This window comes from Alligator mississippiensis, chromosome 2 (assembly GCF_030867095.1).
Source record: "Alligator mississippiensis isolate rAllMis1 chromosome 2, rAllMis1, whole genome shotgun sequence".
Taxonomy (NCBI): domain Eukaryota; kingdom Metazoa; phylum Chordata; order Crocodylia; family Alligatoridae; genus Alligator; species Alligator mississippiensis.
This window is the reverse complement of record NC_081825.1, coordinates 142,163,844-142,189,384: the sequence shown is the minus strand read 5'-3', so window position 1 is coordinate 142,189,384 and position 25,541 is coordinate 142,163,844. Positions and strand designations below refer to the sequence as shown.

At 46.8% G+C, this 25,541-nt stretch overlaps 1 protein-coding gene across 4 annotated transcripts in view; it reads left to right on the top strand.

Annotated features, from left to right (window-relative positions):
* The first annotated feature begins 6,491 nt into the window (after nt 1–6,491).
* Nucleotides 6,492–25,541, top strand: part of MFHAS1 (multifunctional ROCO family signaling regulator 1) — a 74,965-nt gene continuing 55,915 nt past the window's right edge. For 2 of the 4 annotated variants that reach the window (XM_019498183.2, XM_059722216.1), the window contains exon 1: nt 6,503–9,895. In XM_019498183.2, coding sequence (XP_019353728.2) covers nt 6,715–9,895 — 3,181 coding nt within the window. In that variant the 5' untranslated portion in view covers nt 6,503–6,714. Of the gene's footprint in view, nt 9,896–11,502; nt 12,162–25,541 lie in introns of those variants that run through there. The other 2 variants (XM_059722217.1, XM_019498184.2) reach the window with 2 other exon arrangements.

The following is a 25,541-nucleotide window of genomic DNA, read 5'->3' as shown; positions in this document are numbered from 1 at the left end:
CTTAAGCCACTGCAGGCATATGGCTGCATTTCCTGAATCAAAGGTAAATGTCTGTTCACTTTTGTTTCAATTTAATTTCTGCATTTTAGACTAACCTGCAAAGACTGAATCAATTCAGCCTCAGGCTTTTTGACTGTCTGTACTTAGCCCAAATGGTTTGCCTATCCTGTGAGAACTGTCAGGCTTAAAAAAAGTGTTTCTGTCCTGAATTCAATTTGGTCAAATGAAACAAGCCTGATAATTCTGATGTAATCATTTCTGTTATGATCTTTTATTTTTATTACCTTTATAGTATAAATTAACTGAAACAAACTGAATTTGAAGAGGAAGACAAAACATTTTATTTTGTAAATCGGGATCTGGATCTTTCAACAATTAAAAAAATTTTTTCTTCAAAAAACTTTAAAAAAATTGTGACATTCAGAGAACTGAGTCATTTCTCACAAACAGCTTTAGTTTGATTAATTGCCATTTGCTAATGGAAGGAGAGAGAAGTTTTTTTTGGGAAATTCTAAGCTGCTCTACTCCTAAATCCCCTTCTGAGCTACTATTTTTTAAAAACAGAGTCTCTATGTAAACATCATCATCATTCTGGTTTCTAGATATGACCTGGCATTCTGGCATAAAATTCATATTGTCCAACAACATGCTTTACCAAGCCATCCATATTTCTTTATAGAACTGATTTGTCTTTATTATTTATCACTAGCCAATTTCCCATCAAGAATGATGGCAGGGGAGTGGGCAAGGATGGAGCCCCTTCTCCCCTTCCCTCCTGCTGCTTGGAGTCTGGGCCCATTCCCCCCCTCCCACTGCCACAGCAGTGGGAGGGGAGGGGAGTGGGCCTGGGCCAAGGCCCGATGTGGTGGAGGACCGGGCCTGATGCTGGGGAGAAGCTGGACCACCACAGGGGTGCAAAGCAGGGGGCCCAGGCTGACTTGGCAGTGGTGAGGGGTTGGGAAAAGGGGCTTGGGACCAACATGGGGGAGGGGGGTGGGAGAGGAGTGGGCTTGGGCCCGAGTGGGGAGGAGGCCTCGTCCTCCCCTCCCCCAGTCACTGCTGTGTCAGGCCGCATTGAGTCAGGCCCACTGCTCCCTCCCCACCGTTGCAGCAGGCCTACTTATGGCAGCAACAAAGGAAGGGGGGAGGGGCAGGCCGAGGCCAGCGCTGGGGGCCTTGCCCCCTTGTGGCATCCTGACCCCACTCCCCCTCCCAGTGCTGCCACCGTCACCTCCAAGGAGCAACGGGAGAGGGGCAAGACCACCTGGCCTCGCTCCCCCCCTTCTCCATTGTCACCACCTGCAGGGAGCAGGGCAGGGGGGACGAGGCCTGGCCTTGCCCCCCCATTCCATCCACTCTGTTGCTGTCACCTCCAGGGAGCAAGGTGTGGGGTGAGGCCAGCTGTGCTAGCCTTGTCCCCTGTGTCCCCGCCATCATGGCGGCACATTGCAACCTATCTGAATGCTTCTTTGCACTCCGATTGGCTGTTTGTCAGCCAATCAGAGTGCAAATAAAGCATTACGGATAGATAGACAAATTAATGTTTTTATAATATTAGAATTCTGTCAATTTGTGGGGCATCTAACTTTATCATCTATATTTCTCATACATTCACACTCACTTGGGCAATTGGTAAGGTAAGGGAAATTGTCTTCCAGATGATTGATAAAGATACTGAATAGCATTTGGCCAAGAACAGGGTATTTGGGGCCCCTACTAGAAACACCGATTGGATGACAATACCCTGTCTACAATGAATTTTTGGAATCTCTTACTTAAGGTAGTCAGTTTTTAGTCTGTTCAATATGGACTATTTTTTTCTTGTGTAGTGCTAACTTTTAATGAGAAAATGTCTTATGTCAAATGTCTTACAGAATGCTGAATATACTGTGATAGCACTGTTACCTTTATTGACTGTACTTGATTTTCATCTAAACTAATATCAAGTTTGTTGGACAAGATCTAATTTCCATAAAACGCTGCTTAGTGGAATGAACTGCCTTTCCCTAACTAAAACACAACCTGTATGACAATCAGGATAAGTAACTAATGCTGAACATGAACACCCACCCCACACCCCTAGCCTTTCTCCTCAAGACCACTTAAACCCACTGCACAACAGTCACAGTTCTAAAGTGCCAGTCAATTAGGAGTTTCCCTTTGGCATCTTTCTTCCATCCTGTATTTAATTTTGCATCAGTTGCAGTGCTAGTAGGTGCCTGCAAATGAGAGTGGTGTACAGCATCCAAAGGGCAGAAAGTCAGAGGAGTATACCAGGGTCTGATGGGGCAGGGGTCCAGGATGGGGTGTCAAGAAAGTTTCAGATTGTGTGCGTGACACCAGCCCAATACATGCTGCATCAAACATTAATGGTTTGAGACAGGAGCCCTCCTTATGTCATGAACAATTACTTCCTGTGACCAACTGCCACTTCCCTGCCTGCCCTCTGCTGTATTGCTGTACCACGATGGAGCTTCTCTTCCTCCTTTTAGGTCTGGGTTTCTTCCCTGACTCATTGTCCTCCTGCCCTCCTGTTTCTTCTGCCTCTCAATGTTTCTCTCCTCTTTCCCTTGAACATGCTGGTATTTCTCTCCCATCTACCACTTTGCTTCCCTTGGCTTCTACAGCCCAAGTATCTGCATGTGTCAGTCGTAACTGTACTTATCCCCCCCTGAAGCAGGCAGGGCGATATCCCCCTAAGGCACTTGGGGTGGGTGGGTGGGTGGGTGGGAGGCAAGATTTCTTAAAGATATTTAGGCAGCTATTTCCTATGGAGCCAGAGAGAGTTGGGCACTTCAGTACCTTTCAGGATCTGGGTTACAGGGTTGTCATAGAGGGAGTCTATGACAGAGCAGAGCAGTGAATGTAGATCTCCTTGATCTCCGTGCTATAGCTGCTGGGGCACACTTCTTCTGGTAGTGCTCTCTATTTGTCCTCCATCCTGGTCCCTGTAGCAACCCAGTAATTCTCTCCTCTCTACTGTGCCTCTTCATTCCTTCTTTCTTTTCCTGTTCCTGCCATTTCTCCTGTAGTATCTACCACCTCACCCCCTTCTATACCACATGCACAGTACTGTAGCAGGCTAGACTCAGGGGCTGTGCTTCATCAGAGCAAAGGTGGAAGCTGTGGCTTGGATGTCTGTAGATGATGCAGGGGTAAAAATGCCTGAGCCATGTCTCCATTGCAATCTGCACTTTGGTGACTAGGGCGGACTGGAAAGCATCTCTATTTTGTGAAAGATATTGAGGTTTCAGAATCCATTTCCATTCTGATGTGAGATAAAATCAAAACCTTCTGAAATATTGTGTGGAAAATATGAGATCTCCTCTGGTGTGCGGACAACACAAGCTCAAGGCTCTGGTTTGAATCAGAAACAGCAAAGACTTGAGCTATGTCTTGACCCCTGATGGCTGAGTGTATCTCCTCATTGACTTGAGTTATAACTGGCAATGGACAGGCACCAGCAGTTGCCTAGTAGCTTTGATACAATGTGTTTCTCTTCTCTGCTTTCCTGTCCTTTCCCCTCCCTGTACCACCTGGTGCACTGTATCTGCCTGCTTCCCAGCCTGGTGTTCTACATTTCATCTGGATATGTTACTGTTTCCCCACTTATCTTCTCTGGAGAGCTGCAGGCCTCCTTCATCCTAAATGCCCCTACTTTTCTTACGACCTAGGAGCCACCACTGAGGGTAGGAGGAGGAAAGGAACGGCTGCTGCCTGCTGAGCTGGTGACACAACAGTGTGATGGCAGATTGGAAATGGCCCAGGACAACAGATGTGCAGCCTCAGTGGCTGTGGGGTTTCTCCACATGGCAGTGCCAGTGAAAGACTGAAGGTACGCCCTGTGAAATGCTGTACATCTAGTAGACATGTGTGGTTCCAAAGCACGCTTTTCCGCTACAATACACATTTCTGAGAAGTTTCTGTATTTGGTTTCATTCAGGAGTGACAGTTCCTGGCTTCGTGTTAAAAATATAAATTGACCAGAAAAAGCATGCAGACATACCCCATGCCAGGTGCTCATAAGCTGGACAGGCCACTTCAGGCTCATAAGCTGGACAGGCCATGATTTTCTTCTTTAAGAACACATACAACTACATTAAAAGAATATGATTAAGTTTGCAAGCCCTTATTAGAAGGTTAGGAAATGCCAGAATTAAGGTTTTCTGTATTAAATGTTTTAAATGTTTCATTTACGAATTAGATTAATGTTTAAGCTTTAGGGGAAATGCGGGCATTAGGAGACCAGAAAACAGCAGAGCTAGCTAGGCAGGCAATTAACTTTGCAGGATGCAGAAATGCAGCATATACTGCACCGAATCAGTTGTATAGAAAATGCAAAGTTCTCCCCCACCAACATTATTTGTTGTAAGAACCTAATCCTAAGGCTGCTGGCAAGGATGCAGTTCAAGATTGTGTATTTCCCCTGTAACTGTTAGTGGTGAGTGATTTTATTAACATCTAAAGTAACACACAGGAAATGCAACTCCCCAGGTTATTTTAAGTCTTAGCAACACCATCACCAGCTGCAGACAAAATCCAGCAGCACAGATGTTGCTGCTGACAGCTTCATTGTGCATGGCAGCAAATGTGGTTTGTTAGCAAAGATAGTGTCTGTCATCTGCAAGAGTGGGTCCCTCTGTGAGATGGTCAGAAGAACCAAACTCTGCCTCACACATCCACCAAGGTGTGGGAGAAAGGTTTCCACCCTCACTCTCTGAGGAGGGGGAGCTGAGAGCTCACCCCCTTTTCAGACAGGGTGAGATTCCCCCCAGCAGAGGGAGAAGAGTTGATTCCAGATAGAAAGCAGGGCTTAAGGCTCAGGGTCTGATCTACATAATGTAGTTTTGCTGGCAACCTTGTGTTCAGTTCTCATCCTGAGCTCCCTGCAGGGGCAGAACAGCTTCATTCTGCTGGTAGAGTAACATGACTTCCCTGACCAAAGGGAGGCCTGTGTTACTGTCTGGCAACTGGCAGAAGGCACGTGTAGGCAGGCCTGCATAGTCTGCCAGCTGCGACAGCCCCAGGCGCCTTCCTGGGGGTCTGCATTTCTCTGCTGGCACAGCAGGTGAAGGGGAATCGTATTTATGCTGCAGATACATGAGCATCTACCTATGCACTCCACCAGCTTCTCAAAGGCAGTGGCTGTTTAGACAACAGTCCCTTGGCAGGTCCAGGACCATGGTTTTCCAATTGAGACTGCTTCCTGGCCCCTGAGATGAGAGCCTCATTCCCCAAATGTGCACCTCTGCTGCTCAGAGGGGCAAACGGTGCTGTAGCCAGAAGAGCTACATGAGGACAATTCTCCAGGGAGTGAGCCTGAAGTCAGCAACTATCCCACCCCACCGTTAGATGCAAAACCGTGTGTGAAGGACCCATGCAACTGGTTTGGGTAGTGAAAGCTGGTGCTTTAGTGGTGAGTTTTATTGCTGGAGCTTTATTTTTGTACCCTCAAAATTCACCGCCCCCCCCAAGTTCTGCCCCAGGAAAGCTTCAAGGAAGGCTGTTTGAGTAGATGTGATACCTTTTATTAGATCAACTAAATAGTTGGAAAAACTGTTCTTTGCAAGCTTTCAAGGAAGGCTCCGCTTAGGGTAGGGGTTCCCAACCTTTTTATGCTGTGGACTGGTAAACTGCAGACCGGAAGTGACCATGGACTGGCAAACTATGGACCAGCATACTGTGGGCAGGCAGCCAACCCCTTATTATACTCAGTATAAAAAAAGGGTTGGCTGCTGGTTTGCAGTATGCCAGTCACTTCTGGACTTCCAGTCCGGCAGCCAACCCTTCATGGCTGGGTACTGGGCTGTGGCCCCGGGGATTGGGAACCCCTGGCTTAGGGGATGAGGCTGGTGCTGGTTGGAGATGAGGAAGGGCAATGTGTGGGGGGGCATGAAGAAGATGGAGAGAGGGACAGCTGGGAGCTTAGGGGGTGCTGGGCATAGGGTTGCCAACCTTGTTTGAACCTATTCCAGGAGGTTTCCAGAACAACACCACACCCGTGACACAGCCTGAATGTGCCCACGTGCTTGTGCATATGTTACAGATTACAGTGCGTGTAGACTTTATGTCGGGCAAGCAAATGCACATGACTATTACGTTTTAAAAATCCACTGGACTCCTGCAGATCAATTGGATTCAACATTTCATATTTTATTTTAATGAATGCCCTATTATTTATCCCCCCCCCCGGCGACTCTCAGTAGTCTCCTGGAGATTTATATCTGATTCCTGGAGCCCCCAGGGCAATCCCGGAGGGTTGGCACCCCAAGCTGGGCAGGGGCAGGCTTTTCTGAGGCACGTGGGGAGCGCGGGCAGTCCCCTGCTGTGATTTTAACTGGTTAAAAACCAGAACGGGGACAGGAGCGTGGGCCAGACGGGGATAAGGAGCGGCGTAAGAAGCAGGCCACACCGGTGGGGCCCCTCCTGAGGCGGCAGAGCCCAAGGGAGCGGGCAGGCGAGGGGAGGAGGCGGCGGCGGCGCGTCCCGCCCCCGGCAGGGCGGTGCGGCTGCGGCGGCGGCGGCTGCGTGCGAGGGGCGGCGCCGCGCTCCGAGCCCGGAGCCGCCGGGATGCAGCGGAGTCGCAGCTGGATCCGGCGCAGCTGGATGCCGGGCGCCGCGCCCCGGCCCCGGCCCCGGCCCCAGCCCGGCAGGTAGGGCAGGGCAGGGCAGGGCAGGGCCGGGCCCGCCGCCCCCGCTCCGTCCCTGCGGGCCATGGCCGAGACGGAGCCCCTGAAGGCGGCGCGGCTGTGGCAAGACGCCGCCCTGCGCGCCAGGAAGCTGCGGAGCAGCCTGCTGCAGCTCAGCCTGGCCGCCCCGGCCCCGGCGCCGCCGCCCGCGCCCGAGGAGCCGGAGGAGCCGCCGCTGGAGGAGCTGGAAGCGCTGAACCTGGGCGGCCGGGGGCTGGAGGAGCTGCCCGAGGCGCTGGGCGCCGCCCCGGGGCACCTGCGGGTGCTGAGCCTGCGGCGCAACCGCCTGGCGCGCCTGCCCGCCGCTGCCCTGCGCCACCTGGGCCGCCTGGCCGAGCTGGACCTGAGCCACAACCGGCTGCGCGGGCTGGGTGACGGCCAGGCCCTAGCGCCCATGCGGGAGCTGCGCAAGCTGGGCCTGAGCCACAACCAGCTGGGCATGGATGGGCCAGGGCGCCTGGGCGAGCTGCACCAGCTGGAGGAGCTGGACCTCAGCTTCAACCACCTGCGGCGTCTGCCCGAGGGGCTGGGCCACCTGTGCCAGCTGCGCGCCTTGGATGTGGACCATAATCAGCTGCCCGGCTTCCCGCCGTCGCTACTGGAGCTGGCTGCGCTGGAGGAGCTGGACTGCTCTGGCAACCGGCAGCTGCGGTGCCTGCCCGAGGGCATTGCGGCCCTGCGCCGCCTCAAGATCCTGTGGCTGAGCGGCACCGGGCTGGCGGTTCTACCTGAGGGGCTATGCCAGCTGGGCGCCCTCGAGAGCCTCATGCTGGATGGGAACCAGCTGCGCGCCCTGCCCGCTGGCTTTGGCAGCCTGCAGCGGCTCAAGATGCTCAACCTGTCCTCCAATGCACTGGGGGAGTTCCCGGCGGCCGTGCTTGCCCTGCCTGGCCTGGAGGAGCTCTACCTGAGCCGCAACCAGCTTGCCCTGCTTCCCAGCTCCCTTTGCCAGCTGCGGCAGCTTCGCACCCTCTGGCTGGACAACAACCGTCTCCGCTACCTGCCCGACTCCATCGTGCAGCTGCACAACCTGGAGGAGCTGGTGCTGCAGGGCAACCAGATCGCCATCCTGCCCGAGGGCTTTGGGCGGCTTTCCCGGGTCACCCTCTGGAAGATCAAGGACAACCCCCTCATCCAGCCCCCCTACGAGGTCTGCATGAAGGGCATCCCTTACATCGCGGCCTACCAGCAGGAACTGGCACACTCCCAGCCTGCTCTCAAGCCCCGGCTCAAGTTGGTCCTTATGGGCCTCAAAGATGCTGGCAAAACCCTGCTGAGGAGATGCCTGATGGAGGAGGACAGACAGAGAGATTCCTCCCTGGGATCTCCAGATGCTGGGAGATCCCAGCCCAGAGAGTGTTCCATGCAGCAGGAGCAGCAGCAGCAAAAAGACACCCCCTTGGCCCCGGCTTCTAAAACTGCAGGGAAAGCACAGCTAGACCATTGCCTCATCACTGGACAGCAAGATGGGTTGTCCCCCAGAGTGTCCCTGCTCAGGCAGGCCAAGCAGCAGGATGTTCCCCTGTCTCCAAACCCCAAAGTTAATGGGGAAGCCCAGGTAGACCCTTGTCCCATGCTGCTGCAGCCAGACATGCTCCTGGCCCCAGTAGTGGCAAGCCTGCCAGGCAGCAGCAAAGGCATTGAGGTGACAGACTGGACGGCAGATGCGGAGAGAGGCCTGACCTTCATCGTGTATGAGCTGGCAGGTGACCCCACCTATGATGTCATCCAGTCCTTCTTCCTCTCTCCTGGAGCCCTCTATATACTGGCAGTGAATTTGAGTGCCTACGCCCCACAGCGCTTCTACCCCTCAGTGGGGTACTTCCTGCACTGGTTAGGTGCCAAGGTGCCCCATGCAGTAGTGTGCATGGTGGGCACCCATGCTGACCTCTGTGCCGAGCGGGAGCTGGAGGAGAAGTGCCTGGACATTCACCATCAAATTGCCCTGCAGGAGAAGAGGGATGCTCGGGACCTCCAGAGCTTAGCCCACCAGGTGGATGAGGCCCTGGGGCAGGACTTCGACCTCCGCTGCTCCAGCCCTCACGCAGCCTTCTATGGGGTGTCGGACAAGAACCTGCGGCGCAAGAAAGCCCAGTTCCAGTATCTACTCAACCACCGGCCACAGATCCTCTCCCCAGTGCTGCCCTTTAGCTGCCAAGACCGCTGCCAGGTGCGGCGCCTGCGGGACAAGCTCCTCTCTGTGGCTGAGCACCGGGACATCTTCCCAAACCTCCACCGGGTACTGCCAAAGTCCTGGCAGGTACTGGAGGAGCTGCATTTCCAGCCACAGGCTCAGCAGCTGTGGCTTAGCTGGTGGGACTCAGCCCGGCTAGGCTTGCAAGCTGGACTAACGGAAGACCGTCTGCAGAGTGCCCTGTCCTATCTGCACGAAAGTGGCAAGCTGCTGTATTTTGAGGAGCACCAGACCCTGCGTGAGTATGTGTTCCACAACCTGCCAAGACTCATTGACATCCTCAATGTCTTCTGCCAACGGGATGCCACGGTGCTGCTCCAGAAAATGCTCAGTGACACTCACATCGATGAACTGAGAGCTGCTCAGCTCCACCACTACGTGGAAGGGTTTCTGCTGCATGGCCTCCTTCCTGCCCACATTATCCGTTTGCTTCTCAAGCCCCATATCCAGAGCCAAGAGGACTTGCGGCTCATCCTAGAGCTGCTGGAGAAGATGGGGCTCTGCTACTGTGTCAATAAACCTAAGTGCAAACCCCTGAATGGGGCTACTGCCTGGTACAAGTTTCCCTGCTATGTGAAGAATGAGGTGCCCCATGCAGAGGCGTGGATCAATGGTACCAACCTGAGCGGGCAGTCTTTTGTAGCTGAACAGTTGCAAATTGAATACAGCTTCCCATTCATCTTTCCACCTGGGTTATTTGCACGCTACAGTGTCCAAATTAACAATCATGTGGTTCAGAGGTCGGACGGCAAATACCAGATTTATGCCTACCGGGGGAAGGTGCCTGTGGTGGTGAGTTATAGGCCTGGCAGGGGCACGCTGCAACCAGATACTCTGTCTATTGCTAGTCATGCATCACTACCAAATATATGGACAGCCTGGCAAGCCATAACCCCCTTAATGGAAGAACTGAATGTACTACTTCAAGAATGGCCAGGTCTGTACTATACTGTGCACGTCCTCTGTTCTAAGTGCCTTAAGAGAGGGTCACCCAACCCACACACTTTTCCAGGTAAGGTGTAAATTAGCTTGTTTTAATTAGTAGGTTTGGTTGAACTCTGTTTCACACTCCTTTTTTCCAGATCAGATTCTCAGAATAATTTTTTTTGTCTGTTTCCCCCCCCCAACTTCCTTCCCTGCATCTACAGTAGTGGGTCACATGTGGTGATGTGACAATGGTTTGAAGGAGACTAGGTTAAAGTAAGCCTAGCAGCACCCACCTCAGATTATTTGCTTAGGTCGGCCTTTGTCTGGCCCTCTCACGCTCTTTGTGTTTGTCTCTGAGAGTAGGTCTTTCTGTCTGCTGTTCGCGTTTATTGTGAGTCCACTGGTCTGCACTTTTCTGATTTCTTAAGGCCACTCTGCAGTTCTTATTTTTGATCCTGCCGCTGCCCCTCCACTTTGGGGGCTATTTATAAACGTGAATGTGTGTGTCCAAAAGAACTACCACAAAGGGAAAGCTTAAAGCAGCTACTCTGAATATAGATAAAATCATGATATGTTTTTTTTTTTTATTTAATGAATTTAAGGAGAAAAATCTTTCAGAAAGCTCAAGATGCCTGTTTACATCTAGCAGGAAGCCCTTTTGAAGACTAAAAGATGCTGTTTCTGTTTGAAGCAGCTCTGCAGTTCACCTAAAAATTCTTGGGCTGCAAGCCTAAGAAGATTTTAAGTGTAGGTGAAATCAGTGTTTGAAAAATGCATCAATGTGATTATTATATATTGCAGACATTTTCAAATGACTTTAGTTTGGGATTCTGGGTTCTGTTTTGTATATATGTGAGTGCTGGTTCCTTTCTTTATAAAGCTATTGCCACCATTCTTGTTGCATGTTTCATAGTCTCAAAGAGCACCAGAAAAGGAAGTTTTAGTTTATCAGTGCATGTGTTGGCATAAAGTCAACAGAAACTTTCAGCTGTGCACTTTTGAGGTTATGGACTGTTGTCTTTGTCATTAATGAAAGTACTTGGGAGAGATTTCAGTGTATAGAGGGTATTTAATTAGAAAGGATTTGAAATAGTACTTAAATTGAACATAGGACAGCTACTGCTCCAGCTCATACATATAATGTGTCTCTTTTAAAGAGAGACTGTCTTTTTGCTTCCTAATCTGTGTTCTATGTCAGTTGATTATATTTCCCTCTAGGTGTACTAAGTGCTTTGCCAGATAGAAGGGGGGGTGTGAGTCTGTACTTGTGTTTTAGTAGCAGCTAGTGAGATATTACAGATGTAGCTGTTTTGTTAATACACAGTGAACTTTTCCTGATGGATGATACATATTTTATGTTCACGCTGAATGGAATCAATTAAAAACCAAACCAAACGCACAAAATAAGGGTAAAGAAAATGAGTAAGAAGTCCAAAGGTCCACTATATCGCATTTGCCTGTTTGTGGATAGATGGGATATGCGGTGCTGAGGTCTGTGCTGTAACTGTGATATGGATAAACAGAGAACCAGATTTTTAGTGTTTTTTTACTTCAGGTGAATTTAAATGCATTCAAAAGGTGGAGAAACAAAAACTCAAGTGAATACTGCTAGGAGCTGGAAAGCTGAAAAAGGCATAACAACCCCCTCTGTTATGCCTCCCCTTCTAATGGCAAACTCTTCCCCTTTTGCAGTTGGTCTCCTGAAATTGCAGTTGAAGGATGTTTACCCCTGAATCTCCTGACTACATCATTTTATTGTAAGAGTCCAGTGGAGGAAATTCATTAACTTTTACTCAAGATTGGAATTGTGGTCAGTGATTAGAGTGGAGTTGGTTGCCAAACACTGCAGCTCTAGGCACAGTTAGTTCAGGGATGACTGCTGAAAATAGATGCCAGACTGGCATGCAGATCTGCCATGTGTCATGGCACACATGTGAATGATGCTACCCTGCTGAAGTGTGGTGAAGATGGTTTTGATCCCTCCTTTGGGTACTCATTTTGGAGAAGTTAACTCTTGAAACTAAATGTTAATATGAAGCATTGAAAAAGCATACACCCATGGGATCTGTGTAGTAGGAATCTATGTAGTAGGGATTTTTGATATAAACATAACCAGGGGAAAACCCTGAAATTCTAGTGCGTATGTATACAGCGAAGGATTAAGGAAGTTCAGGATGCTGGGCTGCCCTTCCAAAATAAAGGATTCTTTGGTGGTTGTGTAACTTGTTCATTTTTCTTGGGTTGCTTGCAGGAAATGTCCCATCAAGGTTTAATTCCTGCACTATCCACTTCAATCCCAGTCCTGCAAAGATTTACCGTAAACCAAACTTCATGCATATGGGGCTGTGTCATTTGTCTTCAGTAACTAGTCCACTCATAAAGGAAAGCATACCTGAAAGCTTTTAACACTTCTTAATCATTTGCTTGTTCAATCTCTCTGAACTGGAAACCACCATTTGCTATGAGCCGCTACAGTCCCTAGCATACTGATATCCTAGTCCCTGATTGGAAACAATGCACAACTGTAAGATGTAGATAGCTAATAATAATTTTAGCCTGAAGAGCACTGCTAGTTTTCCTAACACTTTTTTGTAAGCCAACTTCAGAACTAATTCTATTTAATGATTGAAGAACAGTTAAGAGAGAGAAAACTGATTCAGAATCCATATTAGCTTTCAGAGATTGATTATTTAAATGTTGTGTCTGCATCTCTAAATAGGCTTGTACAGGCAGAATGATCTACTATCTGGATTGTGAGCAGTGGGAGCAGTTAATGAGCTTCACAGGCTTGGTGGGATATCTGTCTATCCAGTTACCTACCTGCCTTTTCTACCTACCTACTGCCTGCCTGCATTCCTTCCTTCCTTCCTACAAAATAAGAGTTGAAGGGAGAGGTATTAATTAAAAAAAACAAACCCAAAAATCCCCTTCTTGGTCTTTATCTTGTGGGGAAGTAGCAAAATAATTTTATAGCTGTACATTGGAATTATTAATTACCTTTTAATTTTTCTTGTAAACTTCACTTCTCATTTTATTGATTAAGAAGATAGGCATTGTAAGTTGTATTTTCTGAGTGGCTTCATTCCAAGTGAACAATGTTCAGGGCCTTTCTCAAAGAGGGGTGAGGCAAGGAGACTGGGCTGTTATTTCTAATAGTATGCATTTTTAGATGCTTATAAACCTTTTTCCCTAATTTTTGCTACTGAAATTCTAGGTGTTTACAAGATCACTATTTCTTAAAACCTAATTATGTTTTAGGACTGAATCAAGCAGTTGCTTGCAGCCTTCTGCCCTTAAGCTAAATACTTTCCATAGTGATGTTGCAAAATTTGTGCTCAGAAATGGAAGTACAGCTTGGTTTTGTGACCACTTTTACAGTCTGTGTCATTATTCCTGAAACCAAGGGCCTAATCTTTTTCAGTTTTGCATATCCAAAGCTTCCTCTGAAATTCCCTTCCAAGACCATATTGGTTACTTATGAACTGTAGAACTGGGCCACAGATAATCCTGTGCCATTTTAAGGGGAAAATATGGTAACTAGTTCTTGTGGGTTAGTTCATCTTTGGGAGTACTTCAGTTCCTCTCTTTCAGACCTCAAAGAATGCCAGTGTCCTCTTTGTGTTTTGGATTGTTCTTCCCAGAATGTCAGGGGAACAATGGAACAAAACTAAATCAAAACTGAGACATTAGGTCAAACGGGGGAAGCTGGATATTGGTCTGGATTGAATCTCTGCCAGCCAGCACTCACTCAAGCAGCAGTCTGTGCAAGATACTCTTATATTACCCTCTTGGTGTTTTGGGATGAGATTCTTAACTCTTAATATGGATTTGAATGTTATGGGGGGACCTGTGTGAGATTTCTTAGTTTTACTACTGGAAAACAGTGTATGAATGTTAAAATGAATCACTCAAGTTTGCAGTGAAGTTTGCACTAATACAACTTAAGATAGTTTCAAAATGACAATTATATCAGCTGCAGAGAGATGGTCAAGTGCTGTCATGTTGTGGCAGGAGTGTGTCAAGTCTTCCTGAGTCAAAAACTGGCTAGAGTTAATGTGCAATTTAACTGGCATGTAGAATGGGATCATAGAGTCAAGCTTCTTTGTCGCTATGTGTAAGTAGCAGTGTCTTCTGGATGTTGCAGAACCAGCACAGGTTCAGAGAAGAGCAACTAAAGGTGCACCAATGCATCGGTCCCATATGGGATTGACACTGATATAGGGGAAAAGGGCTGTATTGGCAATTGGCTTTTTTGGGCTGATATGGCCAATAGTGCCACTGATAAATGCCTTGTGCGTGCATGCAGCCGAAGTGCAGCACGCAGGCGACTGGGAGTGCAGTCCGACAGTGTGGAGAGCAGCCACATCTGGCTGGTAAGTCTGTTGTGGGGGAAGGGGCATGGGGGTGGGGGCAGATCGAGACTCCAGCAGTGAGGGAGGGAGTGGGGCTGGGGCAGGGGTAGGTGCTTTCCCAGCCAGGGCAGAGCAGGGGACAGAGCCATAAGAGGCTCATCTGGGGGAGGGGGTGGCTTCTGCCTCTGCAAGCACCCTCGGGAGGGCATGGGGGGCATGTGCCCTTGGATCTGCACATGGGATGAAGGCAGCTGTCACTGCAGGCTGGGGCTGGGGTGGTGCTGGGCTCCTCCTGGTGGGGACGCTAGGCCAGGCTGTATTCTGGGTGGGCAGTGGCAGCTCTGGGAAGGGGGCTATGGTGAATTTTGGGGTGGCTGTAGCCAGATGCTGCTCTCCAAGCTGTCCAGCTGCATATCAGAATTGAATCGGTATTGGCCGATATAGCTTGTTAAAAATCGGGCATTAGTATTGGCCCAAAACATCTCTATCAGTGCACCTCTAACAGCAACACAAATCACCAAGGGCTCAGAAAAGTTTTTTTGTGAGAGTGAGGTTGTTACTTCAGCTAGGCTAGTTATATGAGTAGTTCTCAACCTTTTTTGGCTTGGGGCACGCCTCCGTAACTCTGAATTTGGCAGCACCCTGGTTTATAACCATAGTTGTGCTGCCTCAGGTTACCTCAGTGGTTCTCCGCAATGGTGCTTTCACTGCTGCCAGTGCCAGGTAAAAGTATCCCACACGTCTCCAGTATAACTAGACTGGGAAGAGCTGCAGCACAGGTGCATGCTCCTCCTGAATTAGAAATAAGCCTAAAGCAGGGAGAAGTGCCTGTTCTTGCTACAGTCCTTCCTAGTCTGGCCCCCATGTTCCTCCCAGAAACAGTGGTGTGCAGGATAATTGTACCTGCCCCATGTGCCTTTGTTATTGGGAAATGCCATGTGGAATTGGAGTGGGAAGTCCTGCAGCAAGAGTGGGCACTCCTGCGTGCTTTAGGATTGTCAGATAACCCTCATGCAGGCAGGAGTGCAAGCTTGTGCTGCAGCCCTTCCCACTCTCACTGTACAATGTGGTGCATGGTGGTGGCCATTACATCTGCATCCCTGAAAGTATCTCATGGCACCCAGGTTAAGAAACACCGTATTTCCATGGACTGTAGGCATAGCTCCACCAGAAACTACAAGGCCCCCTTGATGGATGGAAGGAGGCTACTTTCATACATTTCATGGACACTTGGGCTGGAAGGGACCTCGTGAGATCATCTGGTCCAGCCCCCTGCCCAAGGGCAGGAAGTCAGCTGGGGTCAGAGGACCCCAGCAAGATAATTGTCCAAGTGAATCTTGAATGTGTCCAGAGTAGGTGCTTGCACCACTCTGGGGGGAGTCTATTCCAGACTCTGGAGACTTGGACGGTAAAGGCGTTCTTCCTTATGTCTAGTCTAAAATGGTTTTCCAGCAGTTTGTGACCTTTGGACCTTGTTTTCCCTAGGGGAGCCCTAGTGAACAGACGTTCTCCCAGATCCTGATATACTTATAGGCTGCTACCAAGTCCCCCCTGAGCCTACGCTTAGCCAGGCCAAAGAGTCCCGTGCCTCTCAGCCTCTCCTCATGTGGCCTGCTCTCTTGACCTCTGATCATGCATGTGGCTCTCCTCTTGGAGTCTCTTGAGCTTCTCCATGTCCTTTATAAAGTGTGGAGCTCAGAATTGGATACAGTAACTTTTGCAGACCAAGATCCAGGAGGAGGTTAACCAGGAGGTCCTGGGACTTGGTGCTGAGTGAATGAAATATAAGGTGTGAGAAATGCAGCCAGAACCTCAGTAGGAGGTTCCTCAGGAGGCAGAAGAGGGACTGCAGCTTGTTGCACTCAAGGTAGATGTGCGCCAAGGTTTCCCTCTGTCCACAGAAGGGGCAGGTGTCATGGGAGTCTGTAAAGTATGCCAGGTACATACATCCCTATGCTCGGGGCTCAATGCAGGAGCCTCTCTCACAAGCAGGGTGTTGGATTAGAGTGACCTGTGGTCTGATCCAATCTGCCAACTCTTGTTTTTCCGAAAGTGCTCAGCAGACCACAGGGCCCATTGCTCCCAAGTAAGAAAGGAAGAGAAACTCCTCATTCTCCTTCTGAATAGGAGCTGCTGCTAACTGTGTGTTTCCTGAAAAGTTGGTCCCAGGTGACAAAGGTTTAAGCTTGCTTCAGAATTGCAAGCTGACTCTGCTTAGACCGCCAATGTCTGGTGTCTAATTTGCTTTCCTTGGCTTGTAATTAACTCACAGACTGCTGTTTGTCATGGATACAGCTACTGTTCAGCAACACCTGCTTGTAATAGAGATTGATGCCAACATTTACACAGCCTGCCTTTGGATCTCCTTTTCTTTCTTCCATTATTTTAAATAGAGGTGCTGTAGCTGCTGTATTCTGTACTTGCTTTTTTATTGGCTGTTACTTGTCTTAGTGGAGCAAGAGGTCAGTGTTATCTAACTCATTGGGTCATGGTTTATGTTTAATAGAGCCACCAAGTCTTGTGGGTCGGTGCAGCAGAAAGTCCTAGATAAAGCTGACTTGGTTCTGTTGAGTTGGAATAAGAGGATAAAAGAGTAGCTGTAAACTCAAACTGTCCAGCGTGATTCTGAATCTCCAATGCTGTTTGTTTTGATTGTTTAAATGTGACCCGATTTTTCCCTTCTTGTTGAAGTGTTGGGGTTGAATAATGTGGTATGCTGTAAATAATGGTGTACAAATGACTCTGTTTTCCCTAAGGGCTTCTTATGCTGTATTTCAATCAGATTTACTGAAAAAGGCCTGAAGTAGTCTGTGAATTTTGAGGGTTTTTTCCAGGAACACAAGTCGTCTGCAACGGCTGGTACATTTTTGGTGGTTGGGGGCCTTATAAATTTAAAGAGAAAGCCGAGAAAGCCTACATAACTTAAGGAGGAGGTTCTCAGACATGCAGAGAAAAGGGATGTGCCCATGAAAGCGTCTCAAAGATGAACAGACAAGGTTCTTTGGGTAAATCTGATTATCTTTTGTTAGACCAACTTAGAGGAAGCACCCTCAGCCTGACAAAGGGTGTTTGTGCCCAAAAGCATGCTAAGAAGAATTTTTCCAACTATCTGAGTTGGTCTAATAAAAGATATCAGATTTACCCAAAGAACCTTGTCTGCCTATGTCCATAGACCCACTCGGCTACAGCCTACATGGTCAACGATGAATACTTTCTGTTGCCTACATGCTTTTGAAAAATCTCTTTCCATTATTTTTGCTCTTGGTGTACCTTGAAGCCTGTAGGCAGGAGGAACTCCTGTCAGTGTGGGCTTTCTCTGGGTAAGGACTGCAGCTTCAGTTTCAGAGTGTGGTTTCCTTGCTGCCCTGAGTACTATCTGCAGCCATCCCTCCTTTTGCACAGAACTGCCTCCAACTGCTCCTTCAGGAGATGGGAGAGATGTACACTTCCTGCACATGCTGGTAGAAACAAATCTTTTGATTGGGTTTTTTTTTTTCTTTTCTTTTTTGACTATGCAGAAAGGCAATTACTGGAAAAAAAATTTTTTCTGTATTTTGAAGGAAATAAGCGTAGTAGGCTGGAACAATGGCATCCCTTCTTTTTTAAGTTTTGTTAAATTTGTGCCTTTTTATTACAACTAACTTTTGATCTTGCTTTAAAAGTAAATGCCATAAAACTTTTATTACCCACCCTGCCACTTTTTCTTAAAGATCTCTGGCAGCCCTAAACACTCAAGCAGTCAGGAAACCAATACGTGAAGGAAGCAAACTTGTGATATTTTTACATCATAGATAAAAGCATTATTTTACTTAAAATGTATGTTTATGGAAACTCTCTTGGGTTTTTTTTTTTTTTTTTTTTAGAGATTCTGGGTAGGCAGTTGAAAAAGAGCTTATTATATTAGCAAAATTTCCCTTATCTTATCAGAGAAGTGCCTGTTTCTTTACAGCATGTCTTGTCATGCCTGCATTCCTTATAGACAGTCATCTTTTTTGCTTTAGGCCCTCGTGATGTTTCCCTACTTCAATGTTGATAGTGTAACATTCGGTTCAGTTGAATGGAGCCTTTAGTTTGGCTAATGAAGCAAAACAGAATTTGGTGCCTTTATTTGTATTACATATTTGAGTGGCTGAAATGTGTTTACACAGGAATGACCTATAAAAGAATTACTTGACTCTTTGTTTTCTGTTACACAAAATCTAATTAGCAGCCACCTTTTTACGTGCATGTGCTTTGCTTACGGAAAATTGACGTGGATTTTTCCCTTTATGGAAGGAGTCGAATGCACGTGTTCTGAAACAGATTTCTACACTTGTTTTGTCACTGCTGTTAAGGCAGAAGTCTTAAACTGGCTGGATGCTCTGATCTAAGTGACTAAGTACCAAGTCTTACACGGCATCTTACACTTCGCAACTTTATCTAATTTTCACTAGAAATGTGAGCTACACTGCATCATGATAATGAGACCAGCAATTTATGTCATCCATATGGTTGCAACTCTTTCTGACATGCATAAAATACAGTATACTCAGATTAATTTGTCCATGGGATAATTTGCCACTGATTTTAATTTGCCATTGTTTCAGTTCCCAGCCTGCAGGCCACCCTCGTTACTGGATAATTTGTCATTATTTGCATTCTCCTTGAAGTGACAAATTAGCCTGAGTTTGCTGTAATGTGCTTATGCGGAATCAGATCAACCTGTAAAGTAATCTAGAGAGAAATAAAGTCCCTGAAGAGAGAGCGTGTCAAAGAAGGTGTAGTTTGTGTGTCTTTTTCAGGAAGAGTGCTGGTGCAATGCAAGCTTATTATTAGGTATGTGGTCAGGGAGCAGAGATTGTAAAGAAGGAATAAGGGAAGCGAAGCTGTTGGGCTACAAGAGAAGAGAAGCAGTTGAAATGAAATTGTGAAGAATGAACAATTGGACGAGAAGTCTAATAAGGCTGTGATCTGTTTCCATTGGAATTCTGTTCCCGCTGCTTAACTAAACTTCCATTTGCTGCCTGCACCAAACTAAATTGAATGGGAGCATCACAGACATTAGTGCTGTCTTCCTGTGCCATGTCTCGAGTCTCTTCAGGATGCTGATAGCGCCTCTTCAGAAGCATTGTCTGAGAACCAGGTTGGGAGCCAGGAGCTTGAGATTCTCATAGGTGTTTGGCCATAGGTGAGTCTGACCTTTGTTCATCCCTGAATTACCCAGTGGTTCTCAATGTCACTGGCCCCAAGGCACCCTTCTATAACTATTGTTAATTGAGTGGCACCCAGTGTCAAAAACAAATGCATATATTATGGTGTTCACTTCCTTGAAGAGGGGCTGGGGGTGGTGGATTGGCCAGCCTGGGACATGCCTGATCCTGTACTTATCTGCTTATCCCCTCGCAACTCTTGGTACCTTTCAAAGGATCTGGCAGCATGCTAGGGTTCTGTGGAACCCTGGTTGAAAATCACAGTTCTTACCATCTGCAACATGGGCATGATAATTCTTAATTGCCTGATGGGGGAGCTGAGAATAAATAAGCATGTTTGCACCAGGATTTGAATAAAGCAATACCTTCTTAAAGTAAGTTAGGGGTATTAAAGGTCCTTCTTGTAGGACCTTATGCTTTGCAGCCTTGTTTCTTTTACAGTATTGACTAGGTAACCATTTGCAATGGCTTCAGTTATTTTCTGGTCAGAGGATGTAGATATTTATAGCATAGACCAACTGGTTGTCACTTCGTTCTTTCTGGAAATGAGTTGGGAGAAAGTAAGAACATGGAATATTTAACAATGTCTGTTCTGAACCTTAAATATTAGTGATTTTTTGTGTGTGTATGAATAAGATTGTCAGTTGTTGCTTTGAATACACAAAAAATAACTCCAATTGATTAATGAGAGAGACTTTTTTGGTTAAATGCAAGAAAGTTATTTAAAATGTAATACAACTTTGGACTTTCAGATTTCTAAATTCATCTTTTGAGAGCTCCAAACTTACGAGGATGGTTTTTCTTAAGTGCATTAAGTAGGAGTTAAGACAAAGTTGGAGGGCATGGGGGTGATCTGGAATCAAACCAACTTTGCAACTATAAGCAGACAAAGCTTCTTTGGAATTTATTTTTTTAAATTACATTAAGTAAACATCATTCATTCTTTGGGCTTGTCTTCTCATTCCTGTAACAGATGGGCTTACCACTTGCACAACAGGCTATGTAATTGAAGACTGGGTGATTTCTGCATCAAGGCCAATGGGTTCTGGATGAGCTGGAGGTCATCTTACAAAGATAGGAGCTCAGCCTTGATTTTAGGTGTCTGAAGTGCTGAAGAATCCACCAGCTCTCTTGGTTGAATAGTTAATTACGTTTGGAGCTACAACATAGTTGTGCTTTAATTTTAGTTGGAATTGGTCTAGCTTGCATCCAGATGACTGCAGTGTTCGCCTCACAATTTGGCTCAATTCAGAGAACCGTTTGGTCATATTGATTTAGTTTGCACTGTTGTTATTGGGCAATCAGTGCTTTTGCCACAGCCTTCTTTAATGTGGTTTTGCTATTAACTCAGTACACCTCTGTGCTTTTCTATTTCTTTTCATGCAAGTTTTTGGCTGCCGTTCACAAGACAATGCTGGATAGCGACTTGGAAATGTATAACTATGAAACTAGTTTGCACTGTTGAAGAAAAAACCCAGAACTCTCCTGGCTGAGTATTTGTGTCATTATCTTACCAATATTTTTTGCATTCCTGCTGGTTGTTTAAATAATGCAGTAGGAAGGAAATAACCAAGGACCAAAGTGGTGGGAAAGAGTGGAGAAGAAATTCAATGAGGATATAATTTGCTTTGCAATTATAAAATTCATGCAAAAAGCCACTGTAACTAATGGAACCAGGACATTACAGGTAGTCCTTGGACTCATGACACAATTGGTTCCTGAAAATCATGTCTTAAGTTGAAACGTAACTTGGAACCGATTTTCTCATAAGAAACAATGTTATAAATGAGGGATTGGTTTCCAAACCAAGGCCCAATACCCTATCACCAAAAATAACCCAGAATTTTGTACTCAATCAATTATAGATGAGTAATATAGCTCCATTAATGTATTTATATCGTAAATAGCAGTCATTGATTTGGAAGGACTTCTTTGAGGTGACTTTGCTGGACTTTTTGAAGGGTTCTTGGCTAGTCTTGTTAGGAGTCTTGGCTGCAGGTTTTTTTGGAGTCTTGCCTGCTTTCTTAAAGAAAGTGTCCAGGGAAGTTTGGACAGATGTTCTCCAGGGAGATAGGCGACAGCAAACTTTGTTTTCTGGTGTGGCGTGGCATTGGATCCAGTGTTGTAGAGTCGAAACTGATGTCATAAACTTGAAGTGGTGTCAGTTTTATAAACATTGTAACTCAAAATGTTGTAAGTAGAGGACTGCCTGTATTATATAATGTGTCTAGTACTTTCATCATGTAACTTTTCAGCGAGCATTTGAATTAATACTAAGGCAGATTCTTTCATTATTGTCTCTACAGTGTCTGGATTTGGCTCCTGATATCTTGGTGTGAAAAATGTGCTGGTGTTCCTACTACTTAGTGAGCATTAGACTGAGAGAAATCATGGATCATGCTGCCAACAGGCATCTCTTAATGTTAATGTACTTCATTAAAAATGTACAAGTTCTGGTTTCTACAACAGTATCTAGCTTGAGAACTAGCTATGGATGGGACGGAGTGTCCTCACTTGCATAATCATTTTATTGCTCTCTCTCCTTCCCCAACATGACATACACAGATAAAAGATACCAGGAAAAAGTGTGGAAGCAAAGAGGGAGCGTTGACTCCCTGAACTTCAGAAATTCTGTTAAAAACACCCTATATCACTTTCCATTTTAGACAGTCATCCAGTTTCTTTTTCAGAGCACTGTCTTATTCCTTGGTCCTTTCAGGACTCTAGAACCCATTATCCTAAATAAAATCTGGGAAAGGGGGCAACTTTTTTTTTCTCCTTTGCCTGTAAGGAGAAAAACATACATGTAATCAAATAATTGTCTGGCTTTAGCAAGAACAAACAGTTTGTTGTGCTTAGTGGACTTTGAAAGATGTGTGCAAATTTGAAACATAACCTAGTTTTGTGCATTCATCTTACTCCTGCAGAGTAAGCACACAGTGTTCTTGCTATTAATACACCATATGGTGTCCTGTACAGGAGACAGGAGCTATTTGTTCTTCTTGGGAGGTGACAAGTAAGAGTGAAGAATGAAGGTTGGGAACAGGGAAGAACTACCAGCAATCAGAATGCTTAACAAAACCTTCCCTAATGGGAAAAGGAGGCTTGGAGCATGGAAGAAGCATAAGATGGTGCTTGAAAGATCCCCATCCTCTTATCTATGCATTTTCCTCATGGCTGTGACAATGTCTGGGCCCTCTCATTGTGCTGTCCTCCCACCCTATATAGTCTGGGTGTTAAGAGTGCTTGCAGACAACATTTTGCTGGCTAATGGCAAGAGAGGAAACCATTCCTTTTTTAGACCCTATATATGGCCATGAGGTAGGCCAGCAGTTCCCAAACTGTGGATCATGACCCCAAATGGGGTTGCAACATGAGTGGGTGGGATCACAGGGGTGGGGGCTGTGGGTTGGGAGTTGAGGGGTCATGCTGAGGAAGCACCGGTGTAGGTGACAGTTCGACCACACCTGGATTCGTGGAAGTTTTTGCAGACCAAAAGTTCAAAATACTTCCATAAGGGCTACAGACCAGAAATGTAAAAAAAACAAGAGGAAAGTGAGATGGGCCCAGATCTGTAGCCTTTCTCCCATGTGGGCTTTGCTGAAAGCCAAAGGCAACAAAGTGAATTTGGCACCGTGTTCAGGGAACACTGAGTTACAGGCAGCAGATTGGGGAGGGGAAGGGGATTGGAGTGGTACTCTAAGAGACTGTGGGGCTTAATTTGTGGTACACCTGCCAAAAAGTTTGGCCCCCACTGAGAACAACGCAGAGACGTACTTTGTCTAAGGTCACTCTCCTTAGAGAGAGCCCTGAAATGCCTTGTGGTCTAAGTCTATATAAATTATGGTGCAGCAAGCTTCTAGCGAGGAGTTTGGCTGTGGCTCTGCTGTGAGCATCAAGCCAGGGTAAGGTGTTGCTCCTATGTTCTGGGAGTAGCTTGGGGGGGAGGAGGTGAGGTATGGTGCTGTTGAACCAGGTAGGCCAGGGGTGGCCAACTTGTGGCGCATTTGCCGTAAGTAGCTTGGGAGTCTCTGTGCATGATGTGTCAAATTGGGCAGGGAGCAGAAAGTGGAGTGCATAGGGCAGGGAGGATATGGAGCAGAAAATGGAGCATCAAATCAGGCTGTGAGCAGAAAGCAGAGCAACAGATTGGGTAGGGGATCAGAATGGCACTTGAGGCGGCGCGTCCAGATAAGCCCGCACGTGCCTCTTGCAGCATCTCAAATCCCTTTGGATGTTGCAAGAGACATGTGCAGGAATAAGAAAATGTTCCTCACGCTGCACATTTGCAATGCAGGGGCAAAATTAGACCCCTGGATATTCAGGAGCCAAAAAAAACCCCACACAGGAAAAAAAGCAGCATCCAACCAGAGGCTGGGTCCTCCATAGAGATGCTCTGGCTGCCAGAGCGTCTCTACGGTTAGCCCTCGCTCTGGTGCTGAAGCATGCTGCCTGCCCTCTTTCAGGGAGCTGGACCCAGGCTCCACTGCAGGTAAGTAACGGGTTGGGGGGAGCTGGAGGAGGGGGGAGGGGACCATAGGGGGGGACACCCCTGCTGGCCACATCCACTCCCCCAGCCCCCTGAGTCCTCCAATCCTGCCCCGCCCCCTGCCTACCCTCCAGCCCCCCCAGTCCCTTTCCTGCCCAGCCCCATCCCCTCCTACCACAGCATCCAGGGAAAAACAAAAATGGTGCAAAACAGTTGCAAAGCAGAAATGCTGAATTGTCACTTAAATGCTAACATTTACTCTTGATGAATGTACATAGTGGTTACGTTGTAGGCTAAGTGGGTTTTATCACAGTGTACCATGGGAAATGTTTTAGAGCACTTGAGTAATATGGTCTTCTTAAATGAAGGCCTAAATTGCTGGGAAACCATGAGGAGTGAAGGGGATTTGGAATGACTGCGTTAGTAGCCAGCAGTTCCCTTGTTACCTTGTGTATCTCCTTGTCTGTGCCTATGCATTGTCTTGGGTTATGCTTTTTCATGGCAGGAATTGTCTTTTTTTTGTTTGTTTGTACAGTGTCTGCTGCGATGAGACCATGTGCCATGAGTGTAGAGCATGAATGCAACAGTAATACAAACAATAAATAGGAGATCTTCCTCATTGCTCCATGTTGAAGCAACATGGAAGTTGACTGGTATAAGTTTGTAAATCTGGTTAAATATGTTCTCATCCTCTGTTCCCACTGTGTGCCATTTGTCTCTTGAGAATGATCCTATTTTCATCTTTGTATTGGTTACTCATGCATCAAATGATTAGTTAATTGTAGGCCTTGGGTGACTGGTATTGTAAAAAATAAGTCTAAGCAACGTCACTTTTTATAGGGACATTTCAGGGATATTTGTCATTAGTGATAATTTTACTTGTTCAGCCTGGTGAGTTTTATCTTGCTTCAGTGGCTACATCTACACATGTGCTTAACTGTGGACTAGACTAAATTCACTGTGGAGTAAAGCGTCACTGTCTATACATGTGGCGGTATTAGGTTGCAGTAAACTAATTAATGCTTCCGTAAGATAATGCTGTGTGGGACAGCACTGTCTTTTGGTTGGGTAATTAACTGTGATTAAATGCATATAGAGATGCTGACCTCAGGTGTAAATTACACCCAGGCAGCAGGAGGCCAGACTCCTGCCTGCTGCCTAGCCATGCAGCTCTGCTCTTTCAATACTTTTATGCGCCAGCTGGCTTGTCCACTGCTCGATGCCGCCACCTGGAGCCCGGGACTGATTCCTCATGCCCCCTGCCAGCCTAGACCAAACAGGCAGAAGCGGCTCTGGCATAAGCTGCTTCACTGTGGCTCAAATTGTTGTGGCCCCAGGCGCATGTGTGATGCTGCTCCCAGGACTAGTTTACTCTGGCTCAAACTGCTCCAGAGTTTATTGCTTCAAGTTAATTGCACATGTAGATGCATCCAGCGTTAACAATTTTGTTCCAAGAACTTCTAATAGGGAATGGTAAAGAAACCTTGTCCAAGGGCTGCCCCTGAACTGGCTTTCTAGGTGAAATAAGTGCATCCTGATAGAAGATTGTGTGTTAGCAGGAAGAAGAAGAAGGGAATGTTCTCTTTGAACTGCCTCTCATAAGCCACATTGCTGTTTTTCCCCAATTTAGTGGTGGATTATTTATTTATTTTTTTTTAAGTAAAGCTGTAATTGTAGTCAAAGTTACTGAAGCAAAGCATT